General features: G+C 51.0%; 2 protein-coding genes across 3 annotated transcripts; both read right to left on the bottom strand.

Moving 5' to 3' along the window:
• Positions 1-2,760: 2,760 nt before the first annotated feature.
• On the bottom strand, positions 2,761-10,130 carry ABCF3 (ATP binding cassette subfamily F member 3). 2 transcript variants are annotated; one of them, XM_010947867.3, is made up of 21 exons: positions 9,972-10,130; positions 9,596-9,743; positions 9,378-9,457; positions 8,844-8,890; positions 8,581-8,678; positions 8,358-8,480; positions 7,934-8,200; positions 7,542-7,622; positions 7,393-7,452; positions 7,240-7,296; positions 7,105-7,127; positions 6,933-6,988; positions 6,612-6,812; positions 6,437-6,513; positions 5,182-5,226; positions 4,972-5,104; positions 4,288-4,376; positions 4,092-4,183; positions 3,778-3,910; positions 3,553-3,640; positions 2,761-3,463 (listed from the first exon to the last, which is right to left on the bottom strand). In XM_010947867.3, exons 1-21 carry the CDS (start codon positions 10,042-10,044, stop codon positions 3,305-3,307), a joined length of 2,130 nt encoding a protein of 709 aa, XP_010946169.2. In that variant the 5' UTR covers positions 10,045-10,130; the 3' UTR covers positions 2,761-3,304. The 2 variants fall into 2 exon arrangements, with proteins under 2 accessions (XP_010946169.2, XP_045367278.1); XM_045511322.2 differs by lacking the exons at positions 8,358-8,480; positions 8,581-8,678; positions 8,844-8,890; positions 9,596-9,743; positions 9,972-10,130 and having other exon boundaries at positions 9,378-9,438.
• Positions 10,131-12,005: 1,875 nt separating this feature from the next.
• AP2M1 (adaptor related protein complex 2 subunit mu 1) lies at positions 12,006-21,147 on the bottom strand. The gene is made up of 11 exons (XM_045511320.2): positions 20,991-21,147; positions 18,848-18,964; positions 16,766-17,031; positions 15,939-16,021; positions 15,185-15,320; positions 14,954-15,095; positions 14,322-14,441; positions 14,087-14,222; positions 13,886-13,983; positions 13,280-13,391; positions 12,006-12,613 (listed from the first exon to the last, which is right to left on the bottom strand). The coding sequence occupies exons 2-11, from the start codon at positions 18,919-18,921 to the stop codon at positions 12,479-12,481; spliced, it is 1,302 nt and encodes a 433-aa protein (XP_045367276.1). The 5' UTR covers positions 18,922-18,964; positions 20,991-21,147; the 3' UTR covers positions 12,006-12,478.
• Positions 21,148-22,215: the final 1,068 nt, after the last annotated feature.

Below are 22,215 nucleotides of genomic sequence, written 5' to 3' on the forward strand. Positions count from 1 at the left end.
ACTCTCCTCCAATGTTACTCTCTACTTTTTCTCAAATAATTCCCCCCAAATATTCACTTCTCAAGCTCTTTTACCGAGCACCTCTTTCTGTGCTAGGCACGGTAGTGGCTGCTGTGATGACCTCTCAGGAATGGACTTGCTGCCTGAGCCGTTGAGAGTGCAGACGGCAGCAGCAGGTCCTCAGCGGTCAGCCCATTAGGGCTAACTGCCCCAACTGAAGAAAACTTCCTCTCCCAAGGTCACAGCTCCTTCTGGTGGCAGCCAGCATCCAAAGACTGATCATCTCAGCAGAAAAAAGGCCTGACCCATTGCCTCAACTAAGAACAACTCTGCCAGCCTCAGAAGGTGGGGCTGCCTGAGGCTTTTGTTGGGCCTGCACTGCTGCTCAACTTTCCCTTCTCTCAACTGCTAGGCCCTGATGTTGGTCCCAGGAGCACCCCATAATAAATAGCCTGCATGCTGATGATCTCTTCAAGCTACTTCCCAGAGAACCCAACCTGCAACATGGGCAAAGGATACAAAGATGAGCAAGCCAGGGTCTGGCTTTCAAGGGTATCAAGGCCAAGTGGGAACTACAACCTTAATAATGGCAAGCAGCTTACAGTGAGGGACACACAAAGTGCAGTGAAGCCCACTTGGAGGGGGGTGACACTGAGAGGAGTCTGTCACTCCAGGTTTAGCCAGATTTTGGACCAACTGTTAACCTGCTATGATTTCCCACAGATTCCGCCATCTAGGCTGCATGCTTGGGCTGGTACAGAGCAACGGGGCTCTGAGGCTGTTTGGTTTGCATCTTTGGGTGGACCAGACCTGGCCTGGGGAGTGGCTCTTCGTAGGATATAGTGTTCTAAATGACAAACTAGGCCAGGCCATGGTCAATGAGGGTAAACAGCACCTTCTCTTCTTCTCAGCTAAAATTTGCCTGGAAACCAGGGAGAACTTAGCTAAATGTTAGTTTATGTCCAACGAATTTCAAGACAGTTAATTTCACACTGAAATAAACAATTGACTGGCATCTCTGAGCACCCTGTAGATTGTTATTGGTAAGACCCATGATCTCACTGCACGCCTGCACTCTGCCCCCCAGAGGACCAGCCAGGTTGCCTGAAAAGGCATTGGGGAGTGTGGTAAGGCCAGCAGAAGCAGGGAGGCCAGGATTTCAATGAGTTCACACAATGAGGCCTTTCAACCTGGCCAGCTCCTGACTGGCTTTAAGGCCTGACTTTGGCAAGGTAGCTCCAGCTCAGCAGCTGGAAGGACCAGCTTTCCAATGGTTGGGGCTGGACAGGCTCTCCCTAGTCATGTCAGATTCCTCTCTGCTCTTCACCCTGTGCTTTCTGGAATGGAGCTGGCTGACACTGCCATTTCTACCCCTCAAGACAACCATCTTCTGCCAGTTCTCCTTCTCTAACCCCCCAAAGCTCACCTTACACACTTATTATAGGGTCTTTCTTAGCTGCTGCAATTCATTCATCCCAACTTTTACAGGGTGGCAGCATAGGCCTGTATTGTCACATGTACAGGCCCTTATTGAATGAAATCATAAAACTGGAAGCCATCTAGTGTGGCCTCCTACCTGAAGAGCCCTTCTCTAGTGGGCAGCAGGGCTGGACAGTCCCAGAGGCCAGGACGTCACTCTCAGAAGGTAACCTGAACTATTAAGAAAGTTCTTCCTTCCTTTCAGCCAAACTGGCCTACCACTGGAGTCACTCAAGAGAAAATTTACTTTTTCCAAACGATGTTCTCCAAATCACAGAGTGGTCACACAAGAATCGCTTTGAGTGCTTATGTATTATGCCGAGGAGGTGTTCAGAAAGGTCAATTTGTTGTGGTTACCCAGCTAATGTTGGTGACCCCTTTCACTACCAGTAATAGAGCTGGCATTTGATCGCAGATCCAACTCCAGGGCTCTTCATACACAAAGTCACCTCCAAAGAAGCAGATTCTATGTCACAGAACCCTTCAGCTGCACTTCCAGGGACCCTAAAGATTGGGAGAACTCATATAGGGACCACAAGCTGGTGAAGGGTGAGAGGGCCTGAGAATGTGGCAAACAGGCAGGCCCACACCCTACACCAGGTGGCTTCGACTATCTGAGGTTGGAAGAGAGTGGCAGGGCTGAGAAAAGGCTCTCAGAGCTGTGAGGGTGCACGTGGCCACAGATGTGCCTGTAAGAATGCCTCCTCTGGACTCCTGAGGGAGGCTGAGGAGGCAGGAAGATTAATGACCCTGCTGCTGGCTTCAGAGTCCATCAGTCCAGAGCCTTCCCAGCATTATTCTGCTTTACCCCCAACACAGGTTATGTCCTCCCCAGCTGTATCATAGTACCACAGTGCCCTGTTAAGACTCCTTGCTTGAGTTCTGCGATGACAGTTCTCCATGAAGCCAACAAGTTCCTTCTGTTGATGCTGGTTTCTCCAATGCCATTAAGAGAAAAACAACCTCTCTACTTTAGTGTCTTCTATACAACAATTACATACAGCAGCCGAGTATCCAAAAAATAATATTTATAAATCTTACTACTTCTGTTAAACAGCTCCTCTGCTTTTAAATATTGTTTAGTTTGAAACAAAAGTGTTCTCTTTCTTCACCTTAGACCTCATTCTCAAGTCCCTACTTTCCAGGCTCCTCCCACATGGTTAAAGTAAAAATAAAGAACATGAAACCACCCAAGCAAAATGGAGACAAACACTGTTTCTCAGTTTCTCTTTAGCCTTGAAGGGTCCACACCAGAGAAACAGAGTGAGCCTGGGCCGGGGAGAACAGCACTGCAGTGATGTAATACACTGCCCTTTATTTCACCAGCTCTAACCACTATAAGGCCAAGCCCCTGTGGCTTTAATGACATCTCTGCCCAGGGGCAAGGCTGATGCTGCTATGGCCTCCTCAGTATGACTGACAAAGTGTCACAGGAAAATGCCAAATCAGGGAGTCCACACTCCTTAACAGTGGGCAAACACTGAAGCCCTGTCAGGGAGCAGCACAGTTGAGGCAAGGAAGATGCACGGAGATTTAATTTACACAGCAGCCACTCAGGACCCAGTTGCAGCTGGGGCAGTGGCAAGGATCTAAAATCCCAGAGGGCACCCCCTACTCCTTTTCCCTTGGAAGACCAGTCCTCAAAAACCCTTAGATAGGGCTCCCTGGGTTGCACAGAGGATGCTCCAGTCAAAAGGAGAGTCTGGGAATAAGGCTGTCCCCAAAGTTGGGGGAAGTCTATGGCCCAGAGATGGTTGCCTATGTGATGTCCCAGGGGTCTGAGAGACCAGTCCATGTCCTGGGCACAGTCCTCAGCCTGGTGGCCCTAGAGGAAGCCCTCATGGCGGAACTGTTCCTGGAGAAGGGCGCGGTACTGATCAAATCCCCCCTCGACCCGGGTGACTCCACCTCCTTCGCACACCCACAACTCCCGGCACACCATCCGGATGAAGCGCTCGTCATGGGATACCAGAATCACACCACCCTGAAAGACAGAAGACCAGGGTGCACTCAGAGGAGCCCAAAGGGGTGCTGAGGCCTGGGGAAGAGTGGGCAATGTGAAGGCACACTCACCCTGAAATTGTTGAGAGCACGGCCCAGAGCTTCAATTGTCTCCATATCCAGGTGGTTTGTGGGTTCATCCAGAATGTAGAAGTTGGGGCTGGAAGGCAGAACCCAGGAAGGTTGGCAGTTAAGAGTGTTGGGAGAAAATAAACTCCGATATGAAGGCAAGACAATCATTTCTATCAGGTAAGAGCGGGAAAGGGGAGGGCAAAGCTCTAGAAAATGACGCCTCACCAGGGCATGGTCATCTGAGCAAAGGCCACTCGGCTCTTCTGGCCCCCAGACAAGCTGGCAACAGGGCGCACAGCCAGTTCTCCAGAGATGCCATACCGGCCCAGCTGGTGACGGTACTCCTCCTCAGGCCGTCCTGGAACAGGCCCCACCCCACCATGTGGGTTCTTGGCCCAAACTCACTCCCTTCACCTTCCCCTCAGTCCCAACCCAATGCCCTACGCCTAGACTTGGTGGACTGTTGAGCAACCAAAGGTAGGCCTAACTGTAGGCATTCAGGCCGGGCCCCCTTTCCTCAACTCAAATCCATAACGCACCAGGGAACTTGCGTGCCAGCAGTTCCACAGCACTGACATTCAGGTCCAGCTGCTCCACGTGGTGCTGGCTGAAATAGCCAATCTTCAGATTCCTGCAGGCAGAAGTGAAGGCGGAGAGAGGGGAGAGAAGGCAATGACCATAAAGGAGTGCAGTTACAGCATATGATTGGTTGGAGAATGGAGGTGTGGGCCCCACCTGTGAGCATGTCTGATCCCCCGAACAGGAGCTAGGTCCCCCAGAAGCAGCTTCAGCATGGTAGACTTCCCAGCTCCATTCTCCCCAACCTGTAAGAAGAAACACAAGAAGGTAGACAGCATATGTGTGCAGGATACAGAAGGGAAGGAGATGAGAATGAATCCCGGTAGTCCCAGTAACTCCAACAACTAAAAAAAAATTTTTAAGGAACTGTAGAGAAAAATGAAGGAAGTAGTAAAGATGTAAAGGGTGTCAATATCCAAGTATCCACTAAGTACAGAGGAATTAACTCTTCCAATAACCAAGTGAGGTAGACATTATCTCCATTTTAAGGATGAGGAAGTAACCAAGCTAGGAAATAGTTAGAATCTGAAGTCTGACCCTGAAGCCCATATTCTCCCCTCTACATTCCATGGTTCCAGAGCTGAGACCAATAAGACAAAGTACTGTTCTGAGTATTCACAAAATACCACATGGCAGGCTCTTCATCTATGCTGCAGAGCAGCCCTGTGAGGCTGCAGGAGGGGGCTAGTATAAACACAGCAAAGTCCTTGGCCCGGGCACTGACTCCTGCTCCTTGGGACCTCCTCCCTTTGTAGCCCCAGAATCTGGGCCAATCCACATCATGTATTGGGGTGGGAGAGTCCAGTCCCAGCTCATGGAACAGAGAAACAGCAACCATACCACACAGATGCGGGATTCAAGATCAGCAGAGATGGAGAGACGGCTGAAGATGACGTGCTTAGGATCATAGTAGAAATCCACCTCATCTAGTTGCAGAATTGGTGGTGAGAATTTCTCAAACCCATCAGGGAACCTGCAGGTGGGGATGGGGAGCATGAGGGTGGCCAGAAACAAGAGCTTCCCCACCTGCCCCTCTGGCCCAGCACTCACTTCATCACTACCTCCAACTCCTTGTCCACGGGTTTCAGCTCCGGTCTGAGGAGAGAGGGGAAGACTAGATATATGACTTTAAAAAGTAACTGTTCTTGTCACACAAGTAATATATATGCTACAAAAATAGGATTATCCTTTTTGTAGTTTTTTGTCCTCTCAATTAATATACTCTGATATGTGTTTCAAGGTCACAAAATCCTATGCTTTATGATTTTATGTTCCCCTACCACTAGCACATCTAGAAATGTTTCAAGATTAAACCTCCAGGGGGAGGGATATAGCTCAGTGGTGGAGTGCATGTTTAGCATGCACAAGATCCTGGGTTCAATCCAGTACTTCCATTAAAAATAAATAAGTAAATAAAAGATTAATAAGCCTCCGATGCTCTCCTGGGTATATAGCTGAAAACTGAAGACACTAATTCAAAAGGATACAAGCACCCCCAAAAAACCCGAACAAACAAAAAAGGATACAAGCACCCCAATGTTCACAGCAGCCTTATTTACAATAGCTAAGACATGGAAGCAACCTAAGTGTCCACATCAGATGAATGCGTAAAGATACGGTGTATATATATGTGTGTGCGCGCGTGCACGTGTGTGTGTGTGTGCAGGCGATGGATAAACTGGAATTCTCATACATTGCTGGTAGGAATGTAAAACAGTGCAGCTTCTTTAAAAAAGTTTGAAGTTCCTCAAAAATTTAAACGTAGAATTACCATGTAACCTAGCAATTTCACTCCGAGGTATGTACCCAAGAGAATAGAAAACGTATGTCCATACAAAAACTTATACACAAATGTTCACAACATTATTCAAAAGAGCCAAAAAGGGGAAACAATCCAAATGTCCACCAACTGATGAATCGATAAACAAATGTGGAATATCCATACAATGGAATATTATCTGGTCATTAGAGGAATGAAGTACTAATTCATGCTACAACATGGATGAACCTCAAAAACATGGTGCTAAGCAAAAGAAACCAGACACATTTATGATTCCATTATATGAAATACCTAGAATAAGCAAATATATAGAGACAGAAAGAAGTCTGGTGGTTGCCTAGGCCTAGGGGCAAGATTAACTCTCCAAGAGCAGTATAGAATACTCTGCTTTCCTGCAGGGGATGAAGCTAAGGTTGGTTTCTAGAAAGGGGAGACCTAGAATGGCAGGGCAAGGAGTGGCCTGCAAAATGAGGGAAGAAATTAAAAGAAGAGGAGTTAGGGCCTTGTCAAGGACACGGTACTCACAGCTTCTCCAGCATCTTGAGCTTACTCTGCACTTGAGAGGCTCTGTTTGCGTTGTAGCGAAACCGGTCAATGAAGACCTACAAGTGGATGAGTTCAGGCATAGTCAGGCTCCCTCACCCCACAACTCTAACACCCATGGAAAGGGGTGGGCCCCTAGCCCTGCCTTTTCCCACACCTGGATATGCTGGCGATACTGCTGCTGGGCCTCATATTCACGCTGCTGATTGAGCAGCCGCTCCTGCTTGCTCTTGATGAAGGTCTCAAAGTCTCCACGGTAACCATCTAGCCGCTGGCTATGCAGGTGGATAATGTCTGTGGCTATGGCATTCAGGAAGTTGCGGTCATGGGAGACAACCAGGATGGTAGAGGGCCATGTCTGGGGGGGGGGGTGTCACAGGATGGCAGGCCCAGTTTGGGAGGGCAGTCAGCTCCCAAACCCTAGCAGCCTCGGAAGCAGGCCTTCCCCAGACCTACTCCAGCACCTGGAGACACTCACCTGCAGGTAGTTCTCCAGCCACAGGATGGCCCTTACATCCAGCATGTTTGTGGGTTCTGGAAAAGTGGTGAGGACACATTGGGATTGAAGGACTAGAGAACTAGAAATTTGGATGATGCCACCCTTCTGCACCCTGCACCCCAAAGTCAGGGTGCCCCCATTTAGAACTCACCATCTAACAACAGCAGATCTGGCCTATGGAAAAGAAGAATGCACAGCCTGAGGTTCTGGGTTAGCCACTTGTTGCCACCTCCCAGGAGCCAAGTCCATCCTTCACAGTAGCCATACACAGTCCCAGAAGACTCACCTAGCAAACAGAGCCCGGGCCAGGGCCAGTCTCATCCTCCAGCCACCTGAAAACTCCCTAAGAGAGACAGAACCACATCAGGGCAAGTGTTCATGAGAACAGGGGGGGCAGAACCAACAGTGTTCAGAGTCAAGAATGGTAAGAGCCACTCACCGGGTGGGCTGCTGCTGCATTTTAGGGGTAAAGCCAAGCCCAGCAAGAATGACTGATGCCCTAGGAATGAAGAAATTGAGGAACCTGGTTGGAACAGGTAACAGAAGGGAGAGAGGAAATCTAAAGGAAGGAAGGGGGATTTTAAATACCTGGCAGGGGCTTTGTCAGCTTCAATCTCTTCCAGTTTGGCATAGATTTCTGCGAGCTGTGCAGCTTCTGAGCCCTCAGCCCTAGAATGAGGGGACAGCAATCAGCCTGAGTGGGGGCAGTCTACAAGTTTATCCTGTACCCCAGGATGGCTGGAAAGTAGGCCACTGGCTGCCCTGTTGCCAGGACAGGAACAGAGTAGAGGAAGGACTTGCTCATAGCAGTGAGCACAACGGGTACTGTGGCAGGAACAAGGGATTTACAGCCCCACAGCACCAAGTTCTAAGATGCGCTGCTTAATAGGCTGGGCATACGAACTGTGAATTGTGCCAGCATGGCAGTCACTCTGTGAAGCACAGCTGAAGCTGGTCATTCCCTCGCCCGGAGCCCTCACCTGCCGGCAGCAACCTGGGCACTGAGCTCCCGCTCCTGCCGTAGGAGATCTTCTCGCACGGTGTCACTCTCCAGCACACTCTGTAGGGCAGGGGTGTCATCTCCAGCAACCTCCTGCTCTACATGCAGGAGGGAAATGTGGGCTGGAACCCGCAGGCTCCGGGTGGCCAGCATCTTCAGCAGCGTTGTCTTTCCCAGCCCATTCCGACCCACCAGCCCATAGCGGCGGCCCCATGCCAGGTTCACATCTGCTCCAGCCAGCAGTACCCTGCAGGGGTAGTAGGAAAAAGACAAAGGATGATCTAGAGATATGTGCACAGCAAGTTTAACAACAGAAATCTATTCTTAGTCCCATTCCATCTCTCCAAATTCTCCTTTATTTGGAAAAAGAAAAACATTACTCCACCCCATTGCCACTCCCTCACCTATCGCCAAAAGACACATCAAAGTTCTCAATTCGAACATCATAGGATTTGTTCTTGCCAGATGATTCCAATCGACTCTCCTTTCTGCTGCCTGCCTGGCTGGCTGATGCCTCTTCCAAGACTCTTTTAAAGGGAGAAATGAATGGCTTTAGCACTCCCAACCACCCTTCCATCCCAGTAGAGACCTCTCTGCTCTCTTCTCAGCCCTTCTCACTAAACTCACAGAGGGTTGCTGGTCTTGAGTGTGTCCTTCTCTGTGCGCTTCTCCTGCTTTGCTTTCAGTCGAGCCTCAGCCTTCTCTAGCTTCTTTGCATCCACTGTCTAAAGATCCAAACATAACCATTTCACCCTAGGGTGTTGGCTCAGAGACTCAGGGAAAGACAATTAGAAATTCCCCAGAAAGATACTCCGGTATTTAGAGACAGTCAACTCCCACCCTCACCATAGACACAGCCCCCTCCCTTTCTTTCTCCTCCCCCTCCTCACCGAGGACTGTTCTCTCTTTAGCAGTCCTGGAAGTTTGGTGCCATAGTCTGTAAGCGATAAGAAAAGCAGTCACCTTCTCCCTGAGGGAAGGGAAACTAACACTCTGAGTGGCTAATATGAAACCAGACTGAGACACATTTAAAGGAAAGCCCTACAAATCCTGTAGATAGGTTATCATCCTCCCAACACTTCAAAACAAAACAAAAACCCAACTCACAGATTAAGGATACAAAGGCTGAAGCAGATAAGCAACTTTTACAAGATCATGTAGCTGATTAGTAAGTCACAAAATTGGGGATAGAACCGAAGTCTGTTCAGCTCCAAGGCCCATATGCTTCCTACCATACCCAAGAGCTTGGAGAACTCTCCAATCCTAATCTCTTTATTAATGGACTCATTTACCCTCAGTAAAAACATCAACTAGCTCCTATAATCATGTCCTGTGGGAAAGAAGTACCAAGAGTCCTGAGCTCCAGGGGGCAGGTGGCTAACGGGTGCAGGCTGAGGAAATGACAGAGGGCAGCTCTCTCTCACCGTAGTTCTCTGTTATCTTTGACAACTGGATGGGGGCGTCTAGTAGCATCTGGCTGTTTCTCTGGCTCTGTGGCTCAGTCCTTGAGAGTAGGGATAGAAAGCAAAGAGTTAGGAGTTGAAGGAAAAGCTCTATGGTCATCAGATCTTCCCCTCACGCCTTGTCTCCTGACCGTCCGCCCTCGCATCGCCCCCACGAATCCCCCTGCCCTGACACGTACAGGCGTAGAGTGTTGTACATGCGCTGGCACACGGCCCTGATGGCCGCGTCATCTTTGCTGTCTCCGGACACCTCTTGCAACAATTCCCCCACAGCTTCCACCAGGTCATCCACAGACTCGAAGTCGGCGCTGCCGCTATGCAAGACGCCTAGGCCAGGCATGGCAAGACGAGGAAGATACCGGGTAGGGTGGACATACAAGCAGTTTTAGTCTCCGAACCGCGGCCCCAAGAGGGGCCCCAAACATAACCAGCCCTCGGGACAAGAGGTCACGCAGAGGAGAGGCCTAGCAGCGGTCCCCAGCACTGCCCTCCCTTAGTCCTTCCCTCTCGACTTCCACTTTGGCATCCCCAGCGCGTTGATTCGGTTCGGCTCACCAGTAACGTAGTCGAAGACCTGTACATCAATTTCGGGGAACTCGCTCCGCAGGATTTCAGCACAAGTCGCCATGTTCCAGTCCGGCTCCCGTCGGCGCAGTCGCCGTGAGACCTCGGGCAAGGCCCGCCCCCTGTTCCCCGAAAGCTCGCTCTTCCTTCCAAAGCGCATGCGTAGTAGTGACGTAAGAAAGGCGCGGAGCGCGCAGAGCCCGGTGGGCAGGGTGAACCGAGTTGGAGGAACCGCACGCTAGCGCCGCTCAGCGTCTTCGCCGGGCCGCACTCTCTGCGCTTGCGCAAGCCTTTCCACTGGAAAATTAGCCACATGTGCGGTTCTCGCTGCCTTCTGGGAGGTGGCTATCCTGAAGGCGGCGAGGGTGGGGTGCAGGGGAGCTCGCGGTTTATCAGGGCGCGAGACAGTGACGGCCCGCCGTGTGGAAACCTTCCGAGAAGGGCGGTTGATAAAATACACTAGCCTCGCTAAGATTCTGTATGCTCCTTTGAGGCACGTCAGCCGGTGCGCGCCCAGCCGAATCCATTTTGGAGCCCGCCTAGGGCTTTGCTGACTCACGCTCGTCCCTGAGCTCTCGGAAGCCCCTGGTGCAGTTCTGTGCGGCCATGGGTCTTGTTCCGGTTTCTTAGGGCCGGCGGGCTGCTATTTCGGTCGGGTGGCCACCTCGCCCGCGACCTGCACTCTATCTTTTCATACTTGACAGCTCAGCGAACCTAAGTGAATTACGCCCTTTGGTCCCTCCACCATCCCGGGGCGCGACCTCACTGACCGCCACAGGGCAAGAAAACCAGATCGACAAGGTCTGTGTAAATTCTTTAGTATTTATTCCCGGCTTACACCCGAAGACTTCACACCCTAAATCTCAGTGACTAAAAGGCTATTGCTTTATTCACTGACTTCCCCAAGTAGAAGTTAGAATTTTCCCAAAATGATGCTACTGTTTCACATTAACGTGAATATTCTTCCAGCCAGGCTTTAAAATTGTCACCAAAAAATCACATCATTATCCATTCATCCTTCTGTCATTGTGAAGAATCAATCCTGATATTTGAAACGACGTTTCAAAAGCTATTAAGCCTCTCACTCTAATAACCATTTTATAGGAAACAGAGGGAAAGAGAAATTCTGACCAGGAAACAACAGAAGAATCTGGTTTCTTCAACAACTCTACAAGAGCTGAGGGAGAACCTGTGGTTTTTAAGATTTAAGAAGAATTCACTAACTATAATGGACCTTATTTGGATCCAGATGTTAAGTTGTGAAAAATTGTATAAGACACTTGGATTAAGCATGAACACAGATTGGATGTAGTATTAAGGAACTGACCATGAGTTGATATAACTGAAGCTGTTGAACAACCATGATAGGACATGGGGGTTCATTATATACTTTCTACCTGCTTATGTTTTAAATTTTCTCTAATAGATTTTTTAGGTTTAAAGAGGCTGAGATCAAGCAAGGGAAAAGAGGCACCTAAGCAGAATATGGAACACTCCCCTCAGGGGTCCACTCACCACACAATTCTTTACAGAGGGGGAGGTATAAAAGGGAGGAATTTTCTAAGAGGCCGGGGGGGGGGGGGTGTCAAATCTTTGCTTTTACAACCCACACACTGAAGTCGGGAAGCCTGAGTAACTGGGAAGAGGATGGAATTAAGAGGCGAGTTTCTAAGGATGGCTGGAAAGACCAAAGGTAAACCTTGCTTAATCTATGTTAATTGGAAAAATACCTGCCTAAAGCTGAGGATTATTTTTGGGAAAGAATCTCTTCCCTCAGGGGACTGGGGCTAGGTGGGGCTGCTTGCCCTTGAGGCTATTTTCTCAGAGGAGACAGGAGATCTGGGGCTAACACCTGCCAGGATAAGGGCCTCGGTGGCCCCAAGGGACCTAATAATAGAGATGAGACAAAGGAAGCAAGTTTAGAATAGAAAATTCTACTCAAGGCAGGTGGTGTGAGACAAGGGAGGAGCAGTCCCACCAGATCTCCAACCCACACAGCCCCCACATTGACACTTAGCCAGCAACTCCATTCTACAGAGTTTATTGGGTTTATAACTGGACGAAGTCACACGTGTACAAAATGAAGCTCACACTATCCCAAAGCAGAGTAGGAACTGAGGGCTGGGGATCCATTACTGGCCTTTGGGGGAGCTCCGAGGTGAGGGGCAGCCAACCCTCCCACTCCAGAGAGATGTGGCCACAGGGGAGGGGAGGAGAGGAGCCCAAATGGCTTTGGTCACAGAACTCAGAGCCTGGTATTGGGCCAGGGCAGGCAGATGGATGGAGGGACAGGAGCCTCAGAAACCGCCCTGCCCAGGGAGCCCAGGGAGCCCAGGGACTGCTCCACCAGTCCCGCTCACAATGTGGTTGGTCCAGACCTAGACTCAGGGGCTGGTGCAAAGGGAAGGCAGCAAAGCAAGAGGGAAGAGACATTGACGTGTGGTGGCCAAGGGCACCCAGACCTGTGGAAGAGGGTAGGTGGGGAGGCCTAATGGCAGCTAGCAGCGGGTCTCATAAATGCCGCTGCGGCCAATGTAGCGCACCCATTTGATGACATCATGGTCGCTGTAGTTCAGCTTCGGTTCAAACACCTTCAAGTAGCGCACCTTGAGGCCAGAAGGCGCGAATGGCACCTGAGTAAGGGATAGCTCCAGTTAGGAATGTGGCCTTCCTCTCACAGCCACTCGGGAAAGTTCCAAAGCCCTGCTGCCCTACCTCATCTCTCACGTTTGAATGACTGGGGCCCTGAAAAAAGCTGGGGGGGAGTTGGGGTAGTGAGAGGTCCTCTGAGAGGTTACTAAAGAAAGCATATCCAAAAGTAACTAGCAATCACTTGGGCTTGCAGTCAGGCCCTGCATGTGAAAACTTGAATCAATTCCTTCAATCAGCAGGTGGCAGCAACCAAAGACCTGCCTTAGAACATACTTATCGTACTCAGTATTATGGACTTAAACAATAAGGTGGAGAAAATTACATGTCTAACATGCACAAAGCAAAGTCAGCCCATTTTCCTGTCTGTAAGTAAGGTTTGTGTCTCATCTGGCATGCAAGCAATCTAAATTTTTCTCAACAACTGTTTTATGACAAGCCAAAAGAAGTCAAAGATTTTTGTCAGTGTGAATAGCAATTTCTTGTAGGAGGCCTGAGTGGGGTAGAAATGGATCTGCGAACTGAAGTCACTTCTCTAGGCCTCAGTTTCCTCATCTGCAAGGTGATAAGATGCAGAGGTTGATTTGAATGTTCTCTAAAGGCTTTCCTAGCACACCCTGCTGTGACTCTAGGCCCCTTCTATGCCATACCTCAAAGTTCATGGAAATGGGGGGTCGAGCCCATTTCTTCTTGTCGTTGGTGGGCAGAAGCTCAATCTCAGCACTGATCTGTGATTCCTTCATGCCTGCCATGCGCTTGATCCTGGGAACACAAGGACAATGGGCAGCAAATGCCTCTGGTAGCTTGGAAGAACTTCAAGGTGGGTTGCTCCTTGGTAGGGGAGGCGCAGGGAAGAGAACCAAGGAGCCAGGACAAGGAAATGTGGTGAGGACTCTGATAACTCTTGCTATGAAACGTTGGGTCTGTTATTCCTTCAGCACTGTGGGTTGTGGTCCCTGCTTAGATACATGGCCATTCTATCCCTTGCTCGCTGTCTACAGAGATATTACAAGGGCAAATGGAGAAATGTTAAAGAATCTTGATAAATGCATGCATGCACCCTCGTGCCAGCATGTGCACACTCACACGCAGGTGTAAGGGATGACAACACAAGCAGAGGCTCTTGGAGAACCCTCACAACACACCCTTCACCCCCACCCTCCTCCACATATACACACAGAGGAGTAAATGTGAAACTTAAGAAGGGTACACCAAGGCATCTTGAGCCCTGCTGTGGCCTCATGGGGGAGACTCACTTCCACACGATGGCATTCTCGCTGGCCTTGTACTTGGCCTTCCCCTTCATGCAGATCACCTGCACCCCGCTGGTGTTCAGTGGGGTTGGGATCCTCACCTAGAAGTGACAGACCTGTCAGGGAGCTCTGTCAAGACCTGACATCAGCTGCCTTTATTCCTGGAGACAAGTGCTTCCTCCTCCCCAAGTCCCTTATCCTCACCTCAATCTTCTGAGCCAGTAGTGAGGGCTTGAAGTTGGACTTAATGACCACCTTGACCTCCAGCTTGGTGCGTCCCACTTCCCGCACTAGTGGGATCACTCGGAAAGGAAGGATGATGTCCTTGGTGGTGCGATACCTTTAGGGATGTGAAACCTTTAGGACAGCAGAGCCTGTCCTTCTCCCTCTCCCCACTCTCTGCCAACAGCATCCCCTGCTCCTCACACCCCAATGGCACCTCATGAGCTCAAATTCTCCATCTGGTGGGATGAAGCTGATGCTGCGTTCAGAGTCAAACTTGCTGAGTCGCACACACTGGTGGAAGGTGCAGTCATCAATGGCAATGGATTGCTTCCCGCTGCAAGCAGGGGCAAATGAGCACCTCATTGGTACAGGAGAGTGGCAGGAGAGAGTCGGGCTGGGAGACTTCCCTACCCCCAAAGGCTGCCAGAGCCTAGACGAGGCTTGCACTGTAGTCTATGCAAAGGTGCCAGAATGCAGCTTTCTGACTTGGGGGTCCTTGCCCCAGAGTTATGAATGAGTGGGAGCTTTGCAAGCTCATCATCTCTTGAGAGCTCTGCTGCTTGGAGCCAAGAGATTTCAGGCACACTGGGCAGAGGCCACCAATATGTTCAGAAAAGCCTTGGTCCTAAAGACCAAACAAAGGGGCTTACTCTCTGAGTAGGATGAGGACAATCCCCTCCTCTCTCTTAAACATAGATTTTGAGAGCAACCAGCCAAGCACACCCTTGGGAAGAGGGAGTTTGCATTACTGCAGTAATGAAGTCCAGAAGGAACTTGTGATTCACCAGGCTCTGTTCAGCCCTCCAAGGTCCACCCTCTCCCACCAGTTCCCCCTGCCTCAAGCACCTCTTGCTTGTTTCATCAGCTGTGCCTTTGCCCTGCTTCTCAATGACAATCTTGTCATTCATCCCAAATTTGCACTCGGGCATGCCACTCAGGTAGCTCTTCATCACCACCCGGCCTGACACATGGGCGCTCAGCACCTGCCCTGGTGATGGACAGATAGACAGGAATGGCTGAGTCAGGACCAAGAACTGCCCTGGCCCCCCTTCAGCTTCATCATGAGAGGGCCCTCACCCTGTGGGGACATGAGGAGGTTCACACTCTCCAGCACATCCAGGAAGAGTTCGTTCCGGCGATACTTGATACCCTCCCGCCGCCAGCCAATCTGCCCGGTCACCTGGCTGGTGATCTGGGACTGCTCTTCTTTTGTCTACATGGGGCACAGAGACAAACAGCAAGGCCTCACTCCTCTCTCCTTCAATCTTCTTGTCTCTATCCCCACTCCATTCTCATCCCCCACTTCAAGTCCCCACCTGTGACCCATCTTCCCACACAAGTCCCACTGGGCAGGGCCTGGAGAAAACTGAGCAAAGCTGCAAGGGCGGAAGCTAAGGGAACAGCTTACCTGATGCTGGAGAACACAGGGCCAATATGGTGCCCACGGGAAGCAGCAGAGGAGCGCAGACGGGAAGAGGCAGGCAGAAAAGAAGGAGAAGGCTATGAGGCCTGTATCCTGGAAGAGGGCCCAAGTACTCTCCTCCTGAGAAATACCAGGCCTCCAGAGCAGCCCACGCCCCCCTCCCCCTGCCAAGTGCAGAAGGAAACTGCTTGAGCTATATTCCCAGTAACAGAGATGCTGAGTTGGCAAGCTCCAGGGGTGGGAGAGGGCCACACAGAGCAAAATAGGCCTGCACTCATGGCAGAAGGCTCAGGCCAGCACTTCCTGTCAGGGACAGGCTCATGAGTCAGCTCAAACAAGGCTTGTGGGCCAGCTGGGATGAAGGGAGATTGGGCTCCACCCTGACTATGGCCTGGACAATTCAAGTACCTGGCTCTTGATGCCCTGCTGGGTGATGAAGGTTTTCAGCGCGCCTGTCTCTGAGTTCTGTGGGTAGCCAAAGTCTAGGATCTCTGCAAAAGGAAGGGAGCCATTAGCCCCTAGAAAAAGTTCAAGGCTCCTTTATTCCAATCTCTCCCCTGGCCTGGACATTTCTGGCCAGCATAGCTCCAGAAGAAATTGTAGCATCATCTGCAGCAAAATTTTCTAGCTCTGAGACATTCACTCTAGGATTTTCTTTCATAAGAAAACAATTAAAATGTCATATTTTTTTCAAATAGAGAAAATCAGTAGAAGAGTCACATGGCCAGTGAGTAAGAGGTCAAGAAGCGCCGAGCCCCTAGAAGACAGAGAGATGTTGGGAAAGTGGAAGGGCTCTGCTCACTTAAATCATACCCTACAGAGGAACAGAGATAACAATGCATCCCAAGGGCCCTGTGGTATCTCACTGTCCTCCAGGCTCTGAGGCAGCTTCTGACATGGAAAGCTGGGAGGACAGTGTACCAAGGTCCAAACCATAAAAGTAAGAGGATGAAATGTGCTTAACTGCAGGAGGCCCAGCCACCAAATCCCAGAATCAGGTTCCCAGCCCCTTGAAAGACATTCTGGTCTTCCCCCACCTCCACTTGCTAGCCTATTTCTGTATTCATTTCAGAGCAGCATTTACATCCGGATTTGGAGTGTCCTTGGGGCTCAAAAGACCAGACAATCAGGAAACAAAGTTCAGAGGGCACTGGAGCCTCAGACCTGCTCCCACCTCCAGGCCAGGCCCTATCAGATTCATCCCCACCCTAGACCCACTGCCCTGCCAGCCTCACCATCCAGCAGCTCATATATGAGCACAAAGTTGTTCTTGATGTTCTCTTCGCTGATCTTGCCAAAGTAGGCAGCCATTACGTCACACATCTTATAGAGGAATTCGAAGACCATGGCAGCATTGACATTCTGCTTGGTGACAGCTGCCAGCCAGATGTTGGACCGCTTAACATGGAAGAAACTGGTGCGAGCGATGTTGGTGACAGGGCTGCGCACCTGCTGCCGGGCGTGGATAACATTGACCCGAAAGGCGTCCACTGCATTCCTCCTGAGAGAAAAGGGTACACAAAGGCTGCTAAGTACCCAGGCACAACTCACTCCGTGGGGCTCAACCACAGCTACAAATAGCCACCCACCCCTTTCTGCTGAAGTTTGACACACACTCTAAAGCCAATGCCTAAACTGCTGGAGTGGCTCCCTGCGATTCTTGAGTGGGGGCATGGGAGGAGGGCCAGAGCTAGGCTGATGTCTGAAGGCCAGAAGGGACAGGAAGTCAAGTGGCAATGACAGAAGGGCAGATGTAACCTTAATAAAGTGAGGTCCATCAAGTTGAGGGAGGTACATTCCTGACTCCCAGGCCTGGCCCATTTCCCAACTGCCATCTCTATACCGTCTCTGTAAGCTCCAGGCCCAGATGAGAAAGAGACACTACTTCTCCAGTCTTCCCACAAGTGATCCCACCAGCGGAGAAGGCCAGCTCCCCCAAAAGTTAGACAATGCCAGCATGACTCCAGAGAAGGCTCTAATCTACTGAGGGAAAAGCACTGAGGGACCAGGGAGCTGGGCCACCCAGTCTTGTCCAGGATCCAATTCCAAGGCAAGTTCAGGGAATGAAAAAAGAATGAAGAAAACAATGATGGGGGGCAGGGCCCCCCACCCACCTGTGCCTGGGCGGCAACTTGACAGGCCGCTTACCTATTGCTATGGCAGCCAATGAGATGGGATGAGAGAATGACGCCAGCAAGAAGAGGAGAGTGACAGCAACGAGAGAGAGGATTAGACACACAACACACTGGGGGTGGGGGGCAGCACACACCAGGAGGTGGAAGCAGATGGGCCACAGGCAACGGGTGGAGAGCACAGCAAAACATGCAAGACGTATATGCTCTGGCCTTGGCTTAACCAGGCCCATCCAGGACAGGAGGGGTGTGTGGATGGGTGTAGCCAGCCAGGTTCATGCAAGCCAGCCAGATTCATGCAAGCCAGCCGTTGCCACAACTGTAGCTCATGCCCCACCACCAGCCAATGGACAAACAGCTGCAAAGTCCAGGCTAGCCCGTTAGCCAGTGAGCCAGGAGCCACTGCAGCAGGCCCATTCTCTGTCTATCCTAAGCAATCCAAGAAAAAAAAACAGGGCAGCATGAACCAAAGGAGCCTAATCTCATTATAGCTGCTGAGGCCAGGACAAGTCCCCTCCTTCAGGGAAGAACAGTGGCATGCAGGGTGGGGCAGAATGAGAAGTAAGGCTTCTTGTTAAGAAAGGTCTGAGGGACACAGGACAAGGAGCTGTTCCAGGTCTACTCTGATAGGCCAGAAAGGGGAGCATGGCTTCCCTGCCCTTCCCTCACTGACCCGGAGAGTGCCTCAGAGGAACTGAAAACAGCTGAGTCAGCGGCCCCACTCCTCCTGAAAAAGGGAATGGGAGAGGGTTTGGCAGCCGGGAGAGGCTTTCAAGAGTCCATGGAAGGCTCTCACCATGAGCAAGGCTTTTGAGAGCAAGACTTAGGTGGATTAGTACCTCCAGCTTGACCACTAACTCCACTCACCTGAGACAGATCTCCCTTCTCCTCAAAGAAGGAATCAACCTGCCCAGGCAAAAGTGCTCATCTCCAGCAACCAGGTCTGTCACTAAGGGAAACAGGAGGCAGGAAGGGTAGGAGTTCCAAAGACTGTGGGGGTCCTGCCATTTCACAGGTCCCACTGAGCGGCCAGTACCCCAGACCTAATGGGAACTAGGATGGACTAGCTGAGCTTCCAGGATGCAGCGAGGGGTTGGCAGTCCAAATCAGCCTCTGGTGGAAAGAGATCTGGTCCTGCATGCTGGATAGGAAGGATGGGGGTGGGGGCACAGCCAGGGGACTCACCCGATGTCATCTCGGTAGACCCGGGAGATGAGCACCTCCCCCTTGTGATTATAGATGAATAAGCCTCCAATCATGGCGGCAGCTCAGTCTCCGCGGCCCATCGCTCCGAGAACAGACCTAGGACAGATGGGGGCAGGGTAAGGGAACGCTTCAGAACCCCAGCCAACGTCCCCTGTGGGGCTGTGCAGGTCACTCTGGCTGGGCTTGTTTCCTGATTCAACCCTCCAGCAAGAGACCCTGCAGCCTTCCCAGGCATGCCCCTCCCCTTAGCCAGTCTCCAGTTCCTGTTTATCCCACGCTGGAAGGGAGAAAGGGAGAGGGACTTAGGCCGAGGATTCTAAGGCCATTTTGACCCTCCCTTTTCTGGGGCTGAGCCCAGAATAGCCCCCTCCCCCTTTCACAATGCTGAGCTCAGCAAGGCCCCTTCCTGTGCAGACTCTCACTCAGGCTCTAGCTGGTGAGTCACTATGAAGGCCTGCCTGTGGCTGCAGGAATGGCGGTAGGAATTACTCCAGTTGGTTCAGGCCTGGGGCCCCCAGGCAAAGCTTTAGAAGCACCCAGTCTCTCAGGCTCCACTACCCTTCTGAGAAGACTGCAGAGCTTGAACCTCCGGCTCTCTAATTCACAGAAGTCTAAACATTCCAGGAAAAGGGTGTGCAGGGTGTGAGGAGGAGAGAAGGGCCTTAGGCCTTGACATGGACGCATGAGTGTGGCTCCAACTTCTCCCAGGCAGTCAGATAAACAGGCAAAAGAATCAAGTAGAAAGGCCCCAGCCCTGACAGTCACTTCAATGACCCAGGCTACTTATCTGTTATTTTTGACCACCTTTTGAAAAGGAAAGCTCCCTCTGAGCTCCTAAGTTAAATAAAAATATAGGCTTTTTGGGGGGGTGGGCAGGGAGGTGTGCAGGTTCATAAAGTTAAGAGATCCTTCCAGCTGAAATTCTGTAACTCCAGACCCACAATATAATTCACTTCTGATCTGAGTGCTTATAAGTAAGAGGCAAAATGCCTGAATTATCCAAATTATTTGGGTCAAACTAATTTAGACTGTTTGTAAGGAGGAAAAGGGTTAATTTAGTTCTAGATTCCCTGGATTAGCCCTGGTGTTAATTTCAGAGAGCAGTTTAGCAGACTTTTCTAAACTAGAAAATAAAAGCTATTACCGTGGCTGTCAAGGTCTCCCAGACTGAGTGAGAGGTCTTTCAAAGTAGTGGACACATCCCATTCCTCAGTCCCAAAGAGACTGGGAGAGGAAGAGCAAAATGGAGGTAAAGAACCAAGTTCACAGGTATCAAGTCGCAGGCAGTGCAGGCAGCTCAGGCACCAGAGAAGCAGAGGTGGGGCCCAGGACAGGAATGAAATATTTAGTTAAGCGATAGACTGGCAGCAACACCCAGGCAGTATACTCAGATGAGCCCACAGCAGTAACAAGGCTGGTGGGGGAGCCTGGAGGAAAGAATTTCCAATATGGAAAAGGTCAAGGCTTTGAAGAGGAAAAATGGCAGGGAGAGATTGACAGTGGTGAATAAGGGCAAGCTGGGGAGACGGAGGCTGCTTTGGGGTTCGGGTGTAGAGGCATGAAGAGGTGGTGGGCTTCTCGCCCTGGGAAGGGAAGACATCATCGTGGGAAGGGAAGACATCATCGTGGGAAAAGATGGTTCCAAAGGGTGCGGGGACTGTCACCGTCTGAGGAAGAGCCTCGGGGTGTTACTCAACTGCAAGGGGGTGCCTCAGGGTGGGGAGCTTGTGACAGTCCAAGAAGGCGGCACATGGGGGTGTCACTGTCCTAGGGGATGGAGGAATTGTCCTTGTCCCGAGAGGAGGAGGCGCCGAGGGGTAGGGGGTTGTCACGATCCCAGGTAGTGGGGAGCCGCGCGGCGTCCCTGCTCTAGGAGGATTCCAGTAGGTCTTTCTCTCATGGGAGGCTCCGGGCGGGTCAGGCGGAGGGCACTGCTCCCCGCCCGTCCTGCAACCGCGCCCCGGGCGCCCCCGCCCCGCCGTCAGCTCCCTCCCGGATCTGAAGGCTGAGGCCACTCCTGGGTGTGGGCAGCTTTTCGCGTAGAGCAGTGCAGGGGAGGGCAAAGCTGGGCAGCAGGGCAGGCCGTCCTCCCTCACCCTGTAAGGCCAGATCCCGAGCTCACCTGGTGTCCGCGGCCCTCTGCTCGGCCCGCCCGGCCACTCTCCGGATCCCAAGATGTCCGCCCGCCCCCTGCTCGCCTGCCCGCTGCCTCGGCTTTCACTGCAGTGCCGCGGCTCCGCCCCAGCCTGGGCTGCGCGTGCGCGTCCGCCTCCCGAGCGGACTACAAATCCCGTCAGGCCCTTCGGCTTTCTCGTTTACACTTTTAAGCTGCCTAGATTTAGCAAAACTACAACTACCGACGGCCTTTGAGAACTTTCGAAGGAATAGGTAGTAGTGCCTCGTGGGGTGGTAGGAGTGGCTTTATCCAGCCCTTCCCGAAATGCACAACCCAGAATATGCTGTTCCACTCATTTCATCTTACCGATTGAGCATTCTGGGAATTGTAGTCTCTGAAATCCCTCCTGTTCCTCTTTCAGTGTTTCTGAGAGCCTCAGAGGATTAGTGCCATTTGTTGAAGCCCATCTGTTAAGCTTTGGATTGTTGTAGGGCTTCGGAGTCCGAGGACTGGTTGTCCTCACTTTACACACAAGTACGACTTGGCAGTGGAAGTGTTTGTGCTGAATTTTCTGCTTTGTAACACCACCTCTGAGTCTCCCAAGTTTTTGCATTATATATTTGTTCCAGACATGAAAGTTTTTCTAGAGATCAAGACCTAAGGTAGGGGGCAGGGAGTGAGGAAGCAAATATTTAGAAGAAACTAGCTAAAGCTTTTCAAGAATATGTCTGTTTTAACTCAGTATACCTATGTGAATATGAGCTCCTCAAGGCCAGGACCTGTGCACCTTCTAGTGACAGGCATATATGTTGCTTAGAAAACTGTTGGGAAGTTGAATTTAACTGGACATGGGATTTGAAGTCCTTCTCTGATGACAGAGTTAAACTTCACATCCAAGCTGAGGAGACAGAGCCAACTCTGGTACATGAAAGGCCTGCCTGGCTCTTGCAGGACCTAAAGAAAATCTGTTGCCTCTTCCCTTTCTGTAGGGAGAGTACCCTGCTGCCTTCTCTAGGCAGGGCTGAGCCCACCATGGAAGAAGAGGGGAAGAAAGGGCAAATCTACTTGCAAACCTTACTGTCCCTAGCACCCTCCTGCTAGAAGCCAGAATATGGCAGGATGAAGATCTGGCTTCCCTCAAATTGTGGTTACATCCTTAAGCTATTAAGTGATTGAATGCAGGCACTTCTAATCCTTGAAGCAGCACTCAAGGTTTCACTCCCACCTTTCC

The sequence above is a fragment of the Camelus bactrianus genome, chromosome 1 (assembly GCF_048773025.1).
Source record: "Camelus bactrianus isolate YW-2024 breed Bactrian camel chromosome 1, ASM4877302v1, whole genome shotgun sequence".
Classification (NCBI taxonomy): Eukaryota; Metazoa; Chordata; class Mammalia; order Artiodactyla; family Camelidae; genus Camelus; species Camelus bactrianus.